Genomic DNA, 19,265 nt, shown 5'->3' on the forward strand with positions numbered 1-19,265 from the left:
TAAGGACCTTAGGTGATCTTGAGATGCTAGCATCACGTTGGTTGGAGGGATTCCGATAGATGTCAGTGCTAGTGGCAGTTAAAGTGTCGACCGTTACTGATATGGTAGTATTGCTTATTGGGCTAGTTGAGATAAGAGTGGGGTGATAGCTTGCATCATGCTAGTGAGTGTCTGCACATAATGGGTAAAATTCAGAAATACCTTGATGAGGATGAGCAAGTGGCTCGAATTTGTCCCTACGGGTGAGAGGCTAAGGTCATTAATGGATGCCAATACCTCATCGATGCTAATGCCAAAATGGATATATACATATGTGAGAAGGGGGGCAGTTGCCCCGTGAGTAAAAGTGATTTAGATTGGAGGCACGACCTCCTCGCTAGAGCACTCGTTGAGAGGATTGACGGATGGATGTTCCTACAACATCAAACCATTCTTCTAGTGCCAAAATGTTAGGAAAAATCATCGTCAATGTTCGAGTCAGGCCGACATTGTCCAAACACAAAAGTACAAGAGCATCCGAAGTAGATACGAGATGGTTTTTAAGTGGCTCTAAGGTTGTCGTTACTAGTCATAGGTACCTTGCAAGCCAATCACGTGAGTGATGACAAATGTGACATTGACATATAGTCCTTTTGCTTATTATTATTATTTGATATTTTATCACTTTATATTGTCTGTTGCTTGAATATATTGTGATGTTCATGGATATGTGCAATAGGAATTGGATCATGATGAGATCACGATAATGAAGCAAGGGCAAATATTATCATCATAGAATAAGGTTGATGAAGCATGGTACCTTTTGTTAGGTTCAGTCCATAGGTGGGCTTGGACGGTTGATTTGGGCATTCAGTCCAAATCTGATTTATTAAAAAAAATAAAGATATATAATTTTGAAATTTTTACTAGACAAAAATCGGTTAAATTTCATCGATTTTAGTCTGAATTTAATGTGAATAATTCATAATTTTAATGTTGTCGATATACAATTTATCCTCTTTGAGATACTTTTCTATTATACCCATTTTGTGAAACTTAAATTTTTTTTTCATGAAATCCATCTAATAATATGTTATTGTTTAATTAAGATCTATATTTTTTTATGTTATTATGATCTTCTAGTTATTCTAAAAAAGATTTATTATAAACGTATTATCATTATTGGTGATAGTAAAAGTTTGAAGTACACTACGGTCTTGTGATTTTTTCTAGATTATATTATTTATGTAAAAAATTTAATGTCTTATTTTATGATTGATTTATTATTCTACTGTTTATGTTGCTATGATTAATATTTACTTTCGGTAATAAGTTGATATTTTGATAAAAAATCTATTTTGTAAAAAAAAAATATTTCACTATAATAATTTTTCTCGACAGCTTTGGAGTTCATATCAGCAACGTAGAAGTCTTGAAGAGGACTAGGATCAGAAGCCAATGCATGAGTGGCAGCCAAGGCAAGGAAAGTAATGAGATGGATTTTGGCAGCCATCTGTAGGCTTTAGGGTGGATGAAGTTGCTTGGTGCTGTGATACAAATGCTTGAAGGAGAAGGATACATATAGAGAAGCTGTAGGCTCTGAGACGTTCTTGATCATTAGGTGAAAGAGTTGAAATGTATAACGTGTTGGGTGCCATCTGCTTGCAGGGTGTGAAGCTTTTTGAGACAGTCGCAGTGATTGCTTGTCTTCCTTGCTTAACGAAAGATTACACAAAAGACTAAGTCAAGCTATCGACTCAGTACGTCCATCCTAATCCACCTCCAGTTCTCGAAAGATTGCATAGTGTCCACTTTGATCTCGTCAACGTTTATATATATATATATATATATTAGAATCTCCTTCTGGCATCAAAATATTATAGGAAATCATCATCGAAGTCTAATTCAACCGGGCATGATCCAAACCGAAAGGTATATGAGTATCCTTAGCTTACAACTATCCTAACGTTCACATTTGACATTTATTAACATAGAACGAAAGAAAAGAGACAGGCTCAAATGATCTCCCATAGATTATTGTCCATGTGGACAAACTAATGGAGGGTGATTGAGACCCTTTCATTCTAGACTAGCCTTCACAAGATGAAAGATGATGATTGGTCATTAACATGTTTTCTATCATAACAAACACTAAAATTATTATGGATTCAACTATTAAACAATATCTATGTGAATAATATAAATATTATCTTAGCATATCTCTTGTTAATATAGAGTCTCATAACCCAAAAGACATCTCTTAGAAAAGAAATAAAATTTGGTTTTAATAACATCTTGATTTCATTATTCTTCTAGGATTTATATTAGTATCTTGTCATAAGATTCGTATAGTTGATCCTAAATTTATGATATTATTATCATCATCATCATCATCATCATTATTATTATTATCATCCTAACTTATCGTAAGATTAGAGTATGATACTTACTTTAAACTACGTAAAACGAAATCATATGATTTTGTGCGTTCAAAGTGGTCCAAAAGACATTTCAGGATAGAAATAACATCGGGAGTCAATTGTTTGGTACGTAGTAAGACAGTTTCCATATAACATAGAAGCCATATTCTATCACAAATACAAATGCAAATAGTTATCCACTGTTTGCTTATTTAAAGCACATAATTTTATGCATGTCATGTCATGTCAACTTGCAAGAACGAAGCTTTCTAGTTGTTGTTGTCCATCCAGAACTGGGCCTGAAGCCAGTCGATGGTCTTCTTGTCCACCTGGAAAGCCTTGGCCAGAACATCGTCGGAGATGGGCGGCTTCGACCCGAACACAGCGTTGGCGATGGTGATCGTGCCGGGGTTTTGGCTACTGAGAGCACCGATGGCGACGGTGTTGGTGTACCCAGGGTTGAACTGGAAGTGGATGAGGCCCTCAGGGAACACAAACACATCGCCCTTCTTCAGCATCTTGGTGAAGAGACGGTTGCCGTCGTCGGTGTTGGATGTGACGAAGCCGACCAAGAGCTGTCCTTCTATGACGGTGAGGATCTCGGTGGCACGGGGGTGAGTGTGGGGAGGGTTGAGGCCTTGGGGCCCGTAGTCGATGCGAACCATGGAGATGCCGAGGGTGTTGAGTCCGACGAGCTTGTTCACGTTGACGGCAGTGACCATGGAGCCGAGCTTGTTTACCGTGTTGCCGGCTTTGTCGAGTCCCATGAAGAAGAAGTCTTCGGCTGTCACTTGCTTGGGGTCTTTGCAGACGAATCCATTAACCAGCACTGCAGAAGCAACAAGAAAACTCGATCAGTAAACATGCATTAATCGAAAACGTGGACATGTAGATACGGTGTTCGATCCTTAAACTCGCCTTTGGAGTTCTTATCGGCGACGCAGAAGTCTTGAAGAGGGCTAGGATCAGAAGCCATTGCGAGAGAGGAAGCCATGGCAAGGAGAGCGATGAGAAGGATTTTGGCTGCCATCTTTAGGATGGATGAAGCTACAATTGGTGCTGTGATACAAATGCACGAAGGAGATGGATATATATAGAGAGGGAGAGGGGGGAGAGAGGCAGGGTTGAAACATTCTTAATCAGTTGGTAAGAGAGCTGAAAAGTATGCCTTTTGCTTATAATAATAATGTCTATAGACTGTGAGTGCTTCTTATCTTGTGCAGAGAAAGAGTCTACCAAGAGGAGCTTAATGTTTTGGTCAACGAAGATTTCTTGTATCCCATTCAATTGACAGGGTTTTGATGACGACAGGATGGTACAAATCGCAAGCTAAGTCATGGAAACCAGTGGAGCATATGGATCCACCGGAAGGACTAGTAAACCAATGATCTCAGTTTGACTTCATCTAACATTAAGCACTACAATGGAAGGCGTCGTCTGTCACCTCCAAACATGATCAGGACAATCGATGCGTGTGGCGACTTCATCTAACGTCGAATACTATAATGCAAGCGTTGTGTGAGCGTTCACAACGGAGATACGACTTCATCTTGCTCATCTTTTCAATCTTCACCTCACCATATCAACATTCCATAATGTTTAAATATATTTTGAATAACTTTAATCAAATCAAAATAAAATGTATACACCCAAAATAACTTAACTTGTGGCTAGACATCTTACGATTTGATTCTATTGGGCTTTGTAGATAACAGACTCACAAAGTTGGCTGTTCTTCTGAAAGTTTGTAAATATTTTAAAAGGCTTAATTACAATAATTTGTTATTCTTCATCTTTGCCTTGTGAAGATGCTCTGCGTAGTTGAAGCATGCTTCCTATCAAAGGTCATACACTTCTTTTGAGACAAACACCCATCGTGTCGAAAGAGACGGCAATGAACTCTTTCTTATATGTCAATTGCCTATCTATGGATTGTCATCGTTACCAAAATATTCTTTTGCTTGGATGATAGTAGATGACTAATAAAGTTGACCAAAACCACAGATGCAAGTGAGATGTTGACCATTAAAAATTCATCAATATATATATGTATATATATATATATATATATATATATATATATGTATATATATATATATATATATATGTATATATATATATATATGTATAATATATATATATATATATATATGTATATAATATATATATATATATACATATACATATATATATATATACATATATTGTATATACATATATATATATACATATATATATATATATACATATATATATATATTTATATATATATATATATATGTATATGTATATGTATATGTATGTATGTATTCTTAGATTATGAGTTAAACTCATCATTCGATTCTCTCAATTTTTGTGTCTAACTCTATTAGCAACGATTTAACTTTGGTTACCAAGCTTATCTTGACTTTGAGATTTTTTTTTCATGAACATTGGCTTTGATAAACGACGAGTGTGAAGTAGACTCGTTAAAATTAACATATATATAGAGTCAAATATCAATTTAATAAAACTCAAACTTTTAGATTATAAGTCAAACTCAATATATGTCACTTTTCAATTTTACTAAATGTATGGTTTTTCTTTTTATCATATTTTCAATCTCTTCTCATACATGAATATTTTTTAACACTAACAAATGCAAAGAAAAGTTCGATAATGCAAACCAGAGATTTGCTGCAATGTGGCTTAGCAATTAATAATGATCTCATCAGTGATCTCGCTCTCAATTGTTGACTCTTAACATGATATTTATTTTTAGTCGGAAAACATGAGGATTATTTCGATCACTACAGAGAAAACAAACAGTAATAACATGCAAACGCCTGACTTCGATCGATCGCCAAGTGTTTGCTTATTGGAATGTTAACATGGATGTGAAGAAGCTGCAGAGGTGGTTTTTCTTCAGTTGTTGTTGTCCATCTAGAACTTAGCCTGAAGCCAGTCGATGGTCTTCTTGTCCACCTGGAAAGCCTTGGCCAGCACATCGTCGGAGATGGGCGGATTCGACCCGAATACAGCGTTGGCGATGGTGATCGTGCCGGGGTTTTGGCTACTGAGAGCACCGATGGCGATAGTTTTGGTGTGCCCAGGGTTGAACTGGAAGTGGATGAGGCCTTGTGGGAACACAAACACATCACCCTTCTTCAGCATCTTGGTGAAGAGACGGTTGCCGTCGTCGCTGTTGGATGTGACGAAGCCGACCAAGAGCTGTCCTTCTATGACGGTGAGGATCTCGGTGGCACGAGGGTGAGTGTGGGGAGCGTTGAGGCCTCTGGGTGCGTAGTCGATGCGAACCATGGAGATGCCGAGGGTGTTGAGTCCGACGAGCTGGTTCACGTTGACGGCGGTGACATTGGAGCCGACCTTGTTTACTGTGTCGCCAGCTTTGTCGAGTCCCCTGAAGAAGAAGTCTTCGGCTTTCACCACCTTGGGGTCCTTGCAGACGAACCCATTCACCAGCACTGCAACAGGAGGAAGCAAACTCGATCAGTAAATATGCATCGGGAGAGCAAACGCACCGAAGGAGATTAATCTGGATACTATGAATACCTTTAGAGTCCTTATCTGCGACACAGAAGTCTTGAAGAGGACTAGGATCAGAAGCCATTGCAAGAGCGGAAGCCATGGCAAGGAGAGCAAGGAGAAGCAATTTGGCTGCCATCTGTGTAATCTCTAGGATGGACGAAGCTGCAATTGGTGTTGTGACACCAATGGCTTGGAGGAGATGGGTATATATAGAGAAGCAGGCATTGACATATTCCTCATCATTTGGTGAGAGAGTTGAAAAGTATGACATGTTAGGTTGCCTTCTGCTTACAATAATGTTTGTAGACTTCCCCTTTTACGTAGTTGTTATCAAGATATTGACGCGGTTGAGAGAAAGGTCTAAGAGAAGCTTATTCTTCACCGTCGGTTTCTTATACGTAGTAAATTCATACACGTTGTCGAACCATTCAATTGGCAGTGTAGCCAATTAAACATGTGGGAAACCAGTGGATCGTCTCGATCTGACTTCATCAAACATCAGAGGCTATAATGCAAGCCTTCTTTGTCACCTTCAAACATGACCACGGCAATACGTTGCATGTAGTGACCAACATCAAATACTATGGTGCAAGCGTTATATGTGAATGCAGTGACTATCGTATATGTGGTGCATGCTTGCACAAGTAGCGAACAACTTCCCACTTTATTGCAACGCTAGAATATTAATGGATTAAGGTCTATTTTAGCTTCTACAATTTTTGTTATGGATCTCTTAAGCTTTTATAGTTTATTCATATCTAAAATAATCTTTATATTTTTAAAAACATAATATATAAATCTCTCCCATCAAGTTTGAGTTAACAAATGTTACGTAACATATTGACTTATAATAAACCATCAATATAATGACATGTATAATTTAAGTTTAAGGTCCATTTTAATCTCTATGGTTTTGACCATAGATCTCTTAAGCCTTTATAATTTATTCATGTCTAAAATAACTTTTATATTTTTAAAAATATAGCATAAAGTATTTCTTACTAAGTCTAAGTTAATAGATGTTAGAGTTTACTTACATGGTGACTCAAAATAAACTATCAATATAATAACATGTATAATTTAAGTTTAAAAAACAGAGACTTCCATCAGTGGTGGGAGGAGGTGTTATCATGGAAGCGACCACTAGCAGTAGCACCGAGTTGCTACTACTTAGCAGAGTGTTGTACCAAGCCTCTCCCGTATTGATGATGAGCTCAAGAGCTTCTAGATGTCACTTACCAGCTCTAGGGCACATGCCACCACGACATTGCTCACCATTGTGAACTGCACCCACTCTGATCCTAACGAGTACCATCATACCTTGTAAGTAACCTCCCTTGCAAAACATGACATCATGATGATTGAGAGCAGCAGAAGGAGTGGTTGAGTTGGTCCATGTATCCCTCCCGCATTCGCTTGCACTCCCAGACTAGCTTATCAAGAAAAGAGGAAGCGACGGATGAAGGCGGAGAGGTAGAGGTAAGAGAGGTCGGAGGCAAAGGAGAAGAAGAGCTGGATCGCCACGTTGTCAGCACGGTAGGTGGAGGTGCGGATGAGGATGAAGTGAGAGGTAGTGGAGATGAAGATGCTTATGAGGAGGAAGAGAGACCAGGAGATCACTACATACCTAGCGTCGAACTAGTTGACACACATCTACATTAGATAGGATTGGAAGCTCTTAAGCTCATCGTCAGCATGAGAGAGGTTACATGCGTACGACACTAGGAGATGTTACATGCGTACGACACCCTGCTAGGAAATAACGGCTCGATGCTGCTGTTAGTTGTCGCTTCCATGATGACGCCTCCTCCCGCCATTGATGAAGGTCTTTATTTTTCTTAAACTTAAATTACACGTGTTATTATATTAATATTTTATTATTAGTCAGTATACCACGTAAGCAGACTCTAACGTCTATTAACTCAGACTTGATGTGAGGGTATTATATGCTATATTTTAAAAAATGTAGGGGTTATTTTAGACATGAGTAAACCATGAGGGCTTAAGAGGTCTATGACCAAAACCATAGAGGCTAAAATGGACCTTAATCCTAAATTACATGTGTCATTATATTAATAGTTTATTATGAGTCAGCATGCAATGTTCAAAAGGGAACTTACGAGGCTTTTGCTTCATAGGTCAAACCTCGAGGTAGATATTCAGGTGGTGCTAGGCCACATCAAGTCTATTCTTGGCATTTCTCTTAGTGACCATGCGAACATGTCGACATTTTCCATGAAAAAGTCGATGAGCTGCACTTGCTTTTCCATGGGGAGTATTGCCTCGACTTTGATGACATGATCACGACGGACCTTGTCCAGAGCTTCCTTGACCAATAACTTTATTGGCTTATGAGAGGCTTAGTAAAATTTTGTGGGTCCAAAAGTGGTACCTCGAATCATGCCTTCTTCAATAAGGAGATTGCCATCAAATAGCACCAATGAGACTCCTTCGGATCACTCCTCAACTTCCTAATGTCAATTCTTTTTAGAAACTTCATCACCATATGATAGATCGACACCATAGCCCTCAGCCTGTTGAGAGTGGGTTGACCTATGATTGCGTTATACATTGAGGGGATGTCAACCACCATAAACTTGGTCATCATCATTTTGTTATAGGGTTCATCGCTAAATGTGATATACGAACTCATGATCCTGAGAGGGGAGATGGAGTTGCCCGTGAACCCCATCAACAAAAAAGTTATAGGGGGTGAGATCATTAGTTGAGAGCTTAAGTTTTTGAAAAGCGATAAAGTAAAGGATATCGATATAACTATATTGATCATGACCCTCTATACTCAGGAGTTAATCATTCTTATGGAAACCGCCAGGGTATCATCATGGTTTGGGTTGAGGTATTCCATCTCTTCTTCTTTGAAGGTTATTTCCAAGTCATCTTTTGATCTTTGGTGCTTCTCGATGGTGGCTCAGGCTTAGGCTTTTTGACCCAAGATGTTGTCCCCTCCTGAGACAGGTCCACCGATGATGACGTTGATCTACCTCTCCATCAGGCCCTAAGGTCCAGGCGAAGGTTCTCGAGGTCTCCGAACAAATCTCTAAAGATGCCCCCGATAAATGAGCTCCTCGATTTGTTTATTCAAATCATGAAACTCTTCCGTGTGGTGGCCAAAGTCATGGTGGAAGTAGTAATACTTGGATCTGTCTCTCATTTCCAATGGCATCTTTGTCAATTAAGGGTTGTGAACTCCTTTTCCTTTATCTATATGAAGACCTTAGTTCTTATCATGTTAAAGGGGGTCAACTCGAGTTTCAAGCAAGGCAACTCGGGTCAGTCTTGTTTTCTTCATCGAGGTGACCTCAGGGTTTGAGCTAATGGTGGTTGCTCATGTCATAGCCACTTACGTGTCTCCTCGAGCTTACTTGAGACCATCACTTTGGTGGCATGTATTGGTTGGCTCTTTAGAGGATCTCGAGTACTATTGCAAGAGTACTTAAGCCCCATCATGAAGGCTTGAATCATGAGTGGCGGACGGGCTTCTTACATGAGTTGGACTTTAATGCTGAATCAAGTGACGAAGTCAGAGAGTGTCTCTTTCTCCCCTTGCTTGAGCTCGAGCAACATTGTCACCAATGGCCTTCGGTATATATTCTTGAGTACGTAGAGTTCAAATTTCTTTATTTATGAGCTAAGTAAAAGAGTCGACTGAGAGTGGCTTCAAACGAGTGTGCAACTCTTACGCTAGACTTCCCAATAGTGTCAAGAATGTACAACACATCAAAGCGTCCGAGGTGCCGTAGAGAAACATCTGGGCACGAAAAGTGGTAGTATGTTCAATCAAATCGGTATTGTTGTCAAAGGCTTATAGCGATGGGAGGCAAAAGTTGGTCGGGATTAGTTTCTCTTAGATGTTCTAGGTGAATGGGGACCGACTCAAGATGGAATCGACCAAATTCTCCTCGCTAGACTACCAAAGTTAAGCATGGTCTATTTGTTGCCTTGGACTCTCAAAGAGTCATCTATTGATTTAGTCTCAAATTTGGGTGAAGCAGAGCAGTAGTGCAACAGTGCACTAAAATCTACGATTGGGAAGTGGGGTGCTCATTCAATTGGCAATTTATCGAACCTTAGGTGATCTTGAGATGCTGGTATGGTTTTTCTTAAAAAAAGAGCCTCTTGGCATGATACCAGGGGTTAGCTATTATACCTAGTCTATAGATAGAATAGCCTACAACTACCCCAACGTCAACCTACAACTAACCCAATGTCACCTTTTGACGTTTTGTCCATATGGGCGATAGGGTGGAGACAGGCCGGAACGACCTACCTTGGATTGTTGTCCATGAAAGCAAATATGTGGAGGGTGATTGAGACCTTTTCTTTCCACGCCAGCCTCCACGTGGTGATAAGTGTCAGATGATGATTGGCCATCAACATGTTCCCTATCAATTAACATACATTAAAATGATGATTGGCCTCGAGGTGGGCCTGAGGTGGTACTTGTATTAAGACCAATGTCAGTAGAAATTTTTCAACATGATCTCTCTGATTCTCAAGTTAGCCCAAAATCCTTTCTGGATATAGGTTTTTCTCAAAAATAGAGTATATTGACATGATACAGGTGGTTAACTTTTATGCTTGATCTATAGAGAGAATACTCCATTTGATATGTTGTCAATGTGGGCGACAAACGAGAGATAAAACCAAATGACCACAGGAGAGTGATTGGGGCCTTTTTGTTTCTAACAAAGTCTTCACATGATGATAGATGTCAAATAATTGTTGATCACTAACATATTTCATATATTCAATTGAGAGCTTAAAATTTCAATAGAAAGTCTCACAACCCAAAAGACATCTCCTAGGAAAGAAATAACATTTGGTTCTAATAAGATCTCGATTTCTTTATTCTTAAATTGATGTGGGATTTATATTTAGTATCTTGTCATAAGATTCATGTAGTCGATCCTAAATTTATTATTGTTATTATTATCAATATTGTACCTTATCGTAAGATTAGAGTACCATGCTTGACGTTAAACTACATAACACGAAATCATATGATTTTGTGCATTCAAAGTGGACCCAAAAGACATCTCAGAATAGAAATAACAATTGTTTGGTACGAAGCAAGAGACAGTTTCCATAACAATGAAGTCATATTCTATCACAAAAACAAATGCAAATAGTTATCCACTGTTTGCTTATTTAAAGCACATAATTTCAGCACGTCATGTCAACTTGCAAAAACGAAGCTTTCTAGTTGTTGTTGTCCATCCAGAACTGAGCCTGAAGCCAGTCGATGGTCTTCTTGTCCACATGGAAAGCCTTGGCCAGAACATCGTCGGAGATGGGTGGCTTCGACCCGAACACAGCGTTGGCGATGGTGATGGTGCCGGGGTTTTGGCTACTGAGAGCACCGATGGCGACGGTGTTGGTGTACCCAGGGTTGAACTGGAAGTGGATGAGGCCCTCAGGGAACACAAACACATCGCCCTTCTTCAGCATCTTGGTGAAGAGACGGTTGCCGTCGTCGGTGTTGGATGTGACGAAGCCGACCAAGAGCTGTCCTTCTATGACGGTGAGGATCTCGGTGGCACGGGGGTGAGTGTGGGGAGGGTTGAGGCCATTGGGCCCGTAGTCGATGCGAACCATGGAGATGCCGAGGGTGTTGAGTCCGACGAGCTTGTTCACGTTGACGGCAGTGACCATGGAGCCGAGCTTGTTTACCGTGTTGCCGGCTTTGTCGAGTCCCATGAAGAAGAAGTCTTCGGCTGTCACTTGCTTGGGGTCTTTGCAGACGAATCCATTAACCAGCACTGCAGAAGCAACAAGAAAACTCGATCAGTAAACATGCATTAATCGAAAACGTGGACATGTAGATACGGTGTTCGATCCTTAAACTCGCCTTTGGAGTTCTTATCGGCGACGCAGAAGTCTTGAAGAGGGCTAGGATCAGAAGCCATTGCGAGAGAGGAAGCCATGGCAAGGAGAGCGATGAGAAGGATTTTGGCTGCCATCTTTAGGATGGATGAAGCTACAATTGGTGCTGTGATACAAATGCACGAAGGAGATGGATATATATAGAGAGGGAGAGGGGGGAGAGAGGCAGGGTTGAAACATTCTTAATCAGTTGGTAAGAGAGCTGAAAAGTATGCCTTTTGCTTATAATAATAATGTCTATAGACTGTGAGTGCTTCTTATCTTGTGCAGAGAAAGAGTCTACCAAGAGGAGCTTAATGTTTTGGTCAACGAAGATTTCTTGTATCCCATTCAATTGACAGGGTTTTGATGACGACAGGATGGTACAAATCGCAAGCTAAGTCATGGAAACCAGTGGAGCATATGGATCCACCGGAAGGACTAGTAAACCAATGATCTCAGTTTGACTTCATCTAACATTAAGCACTACAATGGAAGGCGTCGTCTGTCACCTCCAAACATGATCAGGACAATCGATGCGTGTGGCGACTTCATCTAACGTCGAATACTATAATGCAAGCGTTGTGTGAGCGTTCACAACGGAGATACGACTTCATCTTGCTCATCTTTTCAATCTTCACCTCACCATATCAACATTCCATAATGTTTAAATATATTTTGAATAACTTTAATCAAATCAAAATAAAATGTATACACCCAAAATAACTTAACTTGTGGCTAGACATCTTACGATTTGATTCTATTGGGCTTTGTAGATAACAGACTCACAAAGTTGGCTGTTCTTCTGAAAGTTTGTAAATATTTTAAAAGGCTTAATTACAATAATTTGTTATTCTTCATCTTTGCCTTGTGAAGATGCTCTGCGTAGTTGAAGCATGCTTCCTATCAAAGGTCATACACTTCTTTTGAGACAAACACCCATCGTGTCGAAAGAGACGGCAATGAACTCTTTCTTATATGTCAATTGCCTATCTATGGATTGTCATCGTTACCAAAATATTCTTTTGCTTGGATGATAGTAGATGACTAATAAAGTTGACCAAAACCACAGATGCAAGTGAGATGTTGACCATTAAAAATTCATCAATATATATATGTATATATATATATATATATATATATATATATATATATATGTATATATATATATATATATGTATATATATATATATATGTATAATATATATATATATATATATATATATATATATGTATATAATATATATATATATACATATACATATATATATATATACATATATTGTATATACATATATATATATACATATATATATATATATACATATATATATATATTTATATATATATATATATATGTATATGTATATGTATATGTATGTATGTATTCTTAGATTATGAGTTAAACTCATCATTCGATTCTCTCAATTTTTGTGTCTAACTCTATTAGCAACGATTTAACTTTGGTTACCAAGCTTATCTTGACTTTGAGATTTTTTTTTCATGAACATTGGCTTTGATAAACGACGAGTGTGAAGTAGACTCGTTAAAATTAACATATATATAGAGTCAAATATCAATTTAATAAAACTCAAACTTTTAGATTATAAGTCAAACTCAATATATGTCACTTTTCAATTTTACTAAATGTATGGTTTTTCTTTTTATCATATTTTCAATCTCTTCTCATACATGAATATTTTTTAACACTAACAAATGCAAAGAAAAGTTCGATAATGCAAACCAGAGATTTGCTGCAATGTGGCTTAGCAATTAATAATGATCTCATCAGTGATCTCGCTCTCAATTGTTGACTCTTAACATGATATTTATTTTTAGTCGGAAAACATGAGGATTATTTCGATCACTACAGAGAAAACAAACAGTAATAACATGCAAACGCCTGACTTCGATCGATCGCCAAGTGTTTGCTTATTGGAATGTTAACATGGATGTGAAGAAGCTGCAGAGGTGGTTTTTCTTCAGTTGTTGTTGTCCATCTAGAACTTAGCCTGAAGCCAGTCGATGGTCTTCTTGTCCACCTGGAAAGCCTTGGCCAGCACATCGTCGGAGATGGGCGGATTCGACCCGAATACAGCGTTGGCGATGGTGATCGTGCCGGGGTTTTGGCTACTGAGAGCACCGATGGCGATAGTTTTGGTGTGCCCAGGGTTGAACTGGAAGTGGATGAGGCCTTGTGGGAACACAAACACATCACCCTTCTTCAGCATCTTGGTGAAGAGACGGTTGCCGTCGTCGCTGTTGGATGTGACGAAGCCGACCAAGAGCTGTCCTTCTATGACGGTGAGGATCTCGGTGGCACGAGGGTGAGTGTGGGGAGCGTTGAGGCCTCTGGGTGCGTAGTCGATGCGAACCATGGAGATGCCGAGGGTGTTGAGTCCGACGAGCTGGTTCACGTTGACGGCGGTGACATTGGAGCCGACCTTGTTTACTGTGTCGCCAGCTTTGTCGAGTCCCCTGAAGAAGAAGTCTTCGGCTTTCACCACCTTGGGGTCCTTGCAGACGAACCCATTCACCAGCACTGCAACAGGAGGAAGCAAACTCGATCAGTAAATATGCATCGGGAGAGCAAACGCACCGAAGGAGATTAATCTGGATACTATGAATACCTTTAGAGTCCTTATCTGCGACACAGAAGTCTTGAAGAGGACTAGGATCAGAAGCCATTGCAAGAGCGGAAGCCATGGCAAGGAGAGCAAGGAGAAGCAATTTGGCTGCCATCTGTGTAATCTCTAGGATGGACGAAGCTGCAATTGGTGTTGTGACACCAATGGCTTGGAGGAGATGGGTATATATAGAGAAGCAGGCATTGACATATTCCTCATCATTTGGTGAGAGAGTTGAAAAGTATGACATGTTAGGTTGCCTTCTGCTTACAATAATGTTTGTAGACTTCCCCTTTTACGTAGTTGTTATCAAGATATTGACGCGGTTGAGAGAAAGGTCTAAGAGAAGCTTATTCTTCACCGTCGGTTTCTTATACGTAGTAAATTCATACACGTTGTCGAACCATTCAATTGGCAGTGTAGCCAATTAAACATGTGGGAAACCAGTGGATCGTCTCGATCTGACTTCATCAAACATCAGAGGCTATAATGCAAGCCTTCTTTGTCACCTTCAAACATGACCACGGCAATACGTTGCATGTAGTGACCAACATCAAATACTATGGTGCAAGCGTTATATGTGAATGCAGTGACTATCGTATATGTGGTGCATGCTTGCACAAGTAGCGAACAACTTCCCACTTTATTGCAACGCTAGAATATTAATGGATTAAGGTCTATTTTAGCTTCTACAATTTTTGTTATGGATCTCTTAAGCTTTTATAGTTTATTCATATCTAAAATAATCTTTATATTTTTAAAAACATAATATATAAATCTCTCCCATCAAGTTTGAGTTAACAAATGTTACGTAACATATTGACTTATAATAAACCATCAATATAATGACATGTATAATTTAAGTTTAAGGTCCATTTTAATCTCTATGGTTTTGACCATAGATCTCTTAAGCCTTTATAATTTATTCATGTCTAAAATAACTTTTATATTTTTAAAAATATAGCATAAAGTATTTCTTACTAAGTCTAAGTTAATAGATGTTAGAGTTTACTTACATGGTGACTCAAAATAAACTATCAATATAATAACATGTATAATTTAAGTTTAAAAAACAGAGACTTCCATCAGTGGTGGGAGGAGGTGTTATCATGGAAGCGACCACTAGCAGTAGCACCGAGTTGCTACTACTTAGCAGAGTGTTGTACCAAGCCTCTCCCGTATTGATGATGAGCTCAAGAGCTTCTAGATGTCACTTACCAGCTCTAGGGCACATGCCACCACGACATTGCTCACCATTGTGAACTGCACCCACTCTGATCCTAACGAGTACCATCATACCTTGTAAGTAACCTCCCTTGCAAAACATGACATCATGATGATTGAGAGCAGCAGAAGGAGTGGTTGAGTTGGTCCATGTATCCCTCCCGCATTCGCTTGCACTCCCAGACTAGCTTATCAAGAAAAGAGGAAGCGACGGATGAAGGCGGAGAGGTAGAGGTAAGAGAGGTCGGAGGCAAAGGAGAAGAAGAGCTGGATCGCCACGTTGTCAGCACGGTAGGTGGAGGTGCGGATGAGGATGAAGTGAGAGGTAGTGGAGATGAAGATGCTTATGAGGAGGAAGAGAGACCAGGAGATCACTACATACCTAGCGTCGAACTAGTTGACACACATCTACATTAGATAGGATTGGAAGCTCTTAAGCTCATCGTCAGCATGAGAGAGGTTACATGCGTACGACACTAGGAGATGTTACATGCGTACGACACCCTGCTAGGAAATAACGGCTCGATGCTGCTGTTAGTTGTCGCTTCCATGATGACGCCTCCTCCCGCCATTGATGAAGGTCTTTATTTTTCTTAAACTTAAATTACACGTGTTATTATATTAATATTTTATTATTAGTCAGTATACCACGTAAGCAGACTCTAACGTCTATTAACTCAGACTTGATGTGAGGGTATTATATGCTATATTTTAAAAAATGTAGGGGTTATTTTAGACATGAGTAAACCATGAGGGCTTAAGAGGTCTATGACCAAAACCATAGAGGCTAAAATGGACCTTAATCCTAAATTACATGTGTCATTATATTAATAGTTTATTATGAGTCAGCATGCAATGTTCAAAAGGGAACTTACGAGGCTTTTGCTTCATAGGTCAAACCTCGAGGTAGATATTCAGGTGGTGCTAGGCCACATCAAGTCTATTCTTGGCATTTCTCTTAGTGACCATGCGAACATGTCGACATTTTCCATGAAAAAGTCGATGAGCTGCACTTGCTTTTCCATGGGGAGTATTGCCTCGACTTTGATGACATGATCACGACGGACCTTGTCCAGAGCTTCCTTGACCAATAACTTTATTGGCTTATGAGAGGCTTAGTAAAATTTTGTGGGTCCAAAAGTGGTACCTCGAATCATGCCTTCTTCAATAAGGAGATTGCCATCAAATAGCACCAATGAGACTCCTTCGGATCACTCCTCAACTTCCTAATGTCAATTCTTTTTAGAAACTTCATCACCATATGATAGATCGACACCATAGCCCTCAGCCTGTTGAGAGTGGGTTGACCTATGATTGCGTTATACATTGAGGGGATGTCAACCACCATAAACTTGGTCATCATCATTTTGTTATAGGGTTCATCGCTAAATGTGATATACGAACTCATGATCCTGAGAGGGGAGATGGAGTTGCCCGTGAACCCCATCAACAAAAAAGTTATAGGGGGTGAGATCATTAGTTGAGAGCTTAAGTTTTTGAAAAGCGATAAAGTAAAGGATATCGATATAACTATATTGATCATGACCCTCTATACTCAGGAGTTAATCATTCTTATGGAAACCGCCAGGGTATCATCATGGTTTGGGTTGAGGTATTCCATCTCTTCTTCTTTGAAGGTTATTTCCAAGTCATCTTTTGATCTTTGGTGCTTCTCGATGGTGGCTCAGGCTTAGGCTTTTTGACCCAAGATGTTGTCCCCTCCTGAGACAGGTCCACCGATGATGACGTTGATCTACCTCTCCATCAGGCCCTAAGGTCCAGGCGAAGGTTCTCGAGGTCTCCGAACAAATCTCTAAAGATGCCCCCGATAAATGAGCTCCTCGATTTGTTTATTCAAATCATGAAACTCTTCCGTGTGGTGGCCAAAGTCATGGTGGAAGTAGTAATACTTGGATCTGTCTCTCATTTCCAATGGCATCTTTGTCAATTAAGGGTTGTGAACTCCTTTTCCTTTATCTATATGAAGACCTTAGTTCTTATCATGTTAAAGGGGGTCAACTCGAGTTTCAAGCAAGGCAACTCGGGTCAGTCTTGTTTTCTTCATCGAGGTGACCTCAGGGTTTGAGCTAATGGTGGTTGCTCATGTCATAGCCACTTACGTGTCTCCTCGAGCTTACTTGAGACCATCACTTTGGTGGCATGTATTGGTTGGCTCTTTAGAGGATCTCGAGTACTATTGCAAGAGTACTTAAGCCCCATCATGAAGGCTTGAATCATGAGTGGCGGACGGGCTTCTTACATGAGTTGGACTTTAATGCTGAATCAAGTGACGAAGTCAGAGAGTGTCTCTTTCTCCCCTTGCTTGAGCTCGAGCAACATTGTCACCAATGGCCTTCGGTATATATTCTTGAGTACGTAGAGTTCAAATTTCTTTATTTATGAGCTAAGTAAAAGAGTCGACTGAGAGTGGCTTCAAACGAGTGTGCAACTCTTACGCTAGACTTCCCAATAGTGTCAAGAATGTACAACACATCAAAGCGTCCGAGGTGCCGTAGAGAAACATCTGGGCACGAAAAGTGGTAGTATGTTCAATCAAATCGGTATTGTTGTCAAAGGCTTATAGCGATGGGAGGCAAAAGTTGGTCGGGATTAGTTTCTCTTAGATGTTCTAGGTGAATGGGGACCGACTCAAGATGGAATCGACCAAATTCTCCTCGCTAGACTACCAAAGTTAAGCATGGTCTATTTGTTGCCTTGGACTCTCAAAGAGTCATCTATTGATTTAGTCTCAAATTTGGGTGAAGCAGAGCAGTAGTGCAACAGTGCACTAAAATCTACGATTGGGAAGTGGGGTGCTCATTCAATTGGCAATTTATCGAACCTTAGGTGATCTTGAGATGCTGGTATGGTTTTTCTTAAAAAAAGAGCCTCTTGGCATGATACCAGGGGTTAGCTATTATACCTAGTCTATAGATAGAATAGCCTACAACTACCCCAACGTCAACCTACAACTAACCCAATGTCACCTTTTGACGTTTTGTCCACATGGGCGATAGGGTGGAGACAGGCCGGAACGACCTACCTTGGATTGTTGTCCATGAAAGCAAATATGTGGAGGGTGATTGAGACCTTTTCTTTCCACGCCAGCCTCCACGTGGTGATAAGTGTCAGATGATGATTGGCCATCAACATGTTCCCTATCAATTAACATACATTAAAATGATGATTGGCCTCGAGGTGGGCCTGAGGTGGTACTTGTATTAAGACCAATGTCAGTAGAAATTTTTCAACATGATCTCTCTGATTCTCAAGTTAGCCCAAAATCCTTTCTGGATATAGGTTTTTCTCAAAAATAGAGTATATTGACATGATACAGGTGGTTAACTTTTATGCTTGATCTATAGAGAGAATACTCCATTTGATATGTTGTCAATGTGGGCGACAAACGAGAGATAAAACCAAATGACCACAGGAGAGTGATTGGGGCCTTTTTGTTTCTAACAAAGTCTTCACATGATGATAGATGTCAAATAATTGTTGATCACTAACATATTTCATATATTCAATTGAGAGCTTAAAATTTCAATAGAAAGTCTCACAACCCAAAAGACATCTCCTAGGAAAGAAATAACATTTGGTTCTA

The 19,265-nt window shown here is 39.7% G+C and overlaps 4 protein-coding genes across 4 annotated transcripts; all 4 read right to left on the reverse strand.

The window, feature by feature from the left end:
* Positions 1–2,518: 2,518 nt before the first annotated feature.
* LOC135613065 (putative germin-like protein 2-1) lies at positions 2,519–3,461 on the reverse strand. The gene is made up of 2 exons (XM_065110015.1): positions 3,318–3,461; positions 2,519–3,228 (listed from the first exon to the last, which is right to left on the reverse strand). Exons 1-2 carry the CDS (start codon positions 3,427–3,429, stop codon positions 2,669–2,671), a joined length of 672 nt encoding a protein of 223 aa, XP_064966087.1. The 5' UTR covers positions 3,430–3,461; the 3' UTR covers positions 2,519–2,668.
* Positions 3,462–5,109: 1,648 nt separating this feature from the next.
* LOC135613066 (germin-like protein 12-2) lies at positions 5,110–6,102 on the reverse strand. The gene is made up of 2 exons (XM_065110016.1): positions 5,952–6,102; positions 5,110–5,863 (listed from the first exon to the last, which is right to left on the reverse strand). Exons 1-2 carry the CDS (start codon positions 6,061–6,063, stop codon positions 5,322–5,324), a joined length of 654 nt encoding a protein of 217 aa, XP_064966088.1. The 5' UTR covers positions 6,064–6,102; the 3' UTR covers positions 5,110–5,321.
* Positions 6,103–10,993: 4,891 nt separating this feature from the next.
* Positions 10,994–11,940, reverse strand: LOC135586324 (putative germin-like protein 2-1). The gene is made up of 2 exons (XM_009404272.3): positions 11,797–11,940; positions 10,994–11,707 (listed from the first exon to the last, which is right to left on the reverse strand). The coding sequence occupies exons 1-2, from the start codon at positions 11,906–11,908 to the stop codon at positions 11,148–11,150; spliced, it is 672 nt and encodes a 223-aa protein (XP_009402547.2). The 5' UTR covers positions 11,909–11,940; the 3' UTR covers positions 10,994–11,147.
* A 1,659-nt stretch (positions 11,941–13,599) lies between these two features.
* LOC103986311 (germin-like protein 12-2) lies at positions 13,600–14,581 on the reverse strand. Its single transcript, XM_009404276.3, has 2 exons — positions 14,441–14,581; positions 13,600–14,352 (listed from the first exon to the last, which is right to left on the reverse strand). The coding sequence occupies exons 1-2, from the start codon at positions 14,550–14,552 to the stop codon at positions 13,811–13,813; spliced, it is 654 nt and encodes a 217-aa protein (XP_009402551.3). The 5' UTR covers positions 14,553–14,581; the 3' UTR covers positions 13,600–13,810.
* Between the last annotated feature and the right edge of the window lie 4,684 nt (positions 14,582–19,265).

Source organism: Musa acuminata, chromosome BXJ2-5 (assembly GCF_036884655.1).
Source record: "Musa acuminata AAA Group cultivar baxijiao chromosome BXJ2-5, Cavendish_Baxijiao_AAA, whole genome shotgun sequence".
Lineage (NCBI taxonomy): Eukaryota > Viridiplantae > Streptophyta > Magnoliopsida > Zingiberales > Musaceae > Musa > Musa acuminata.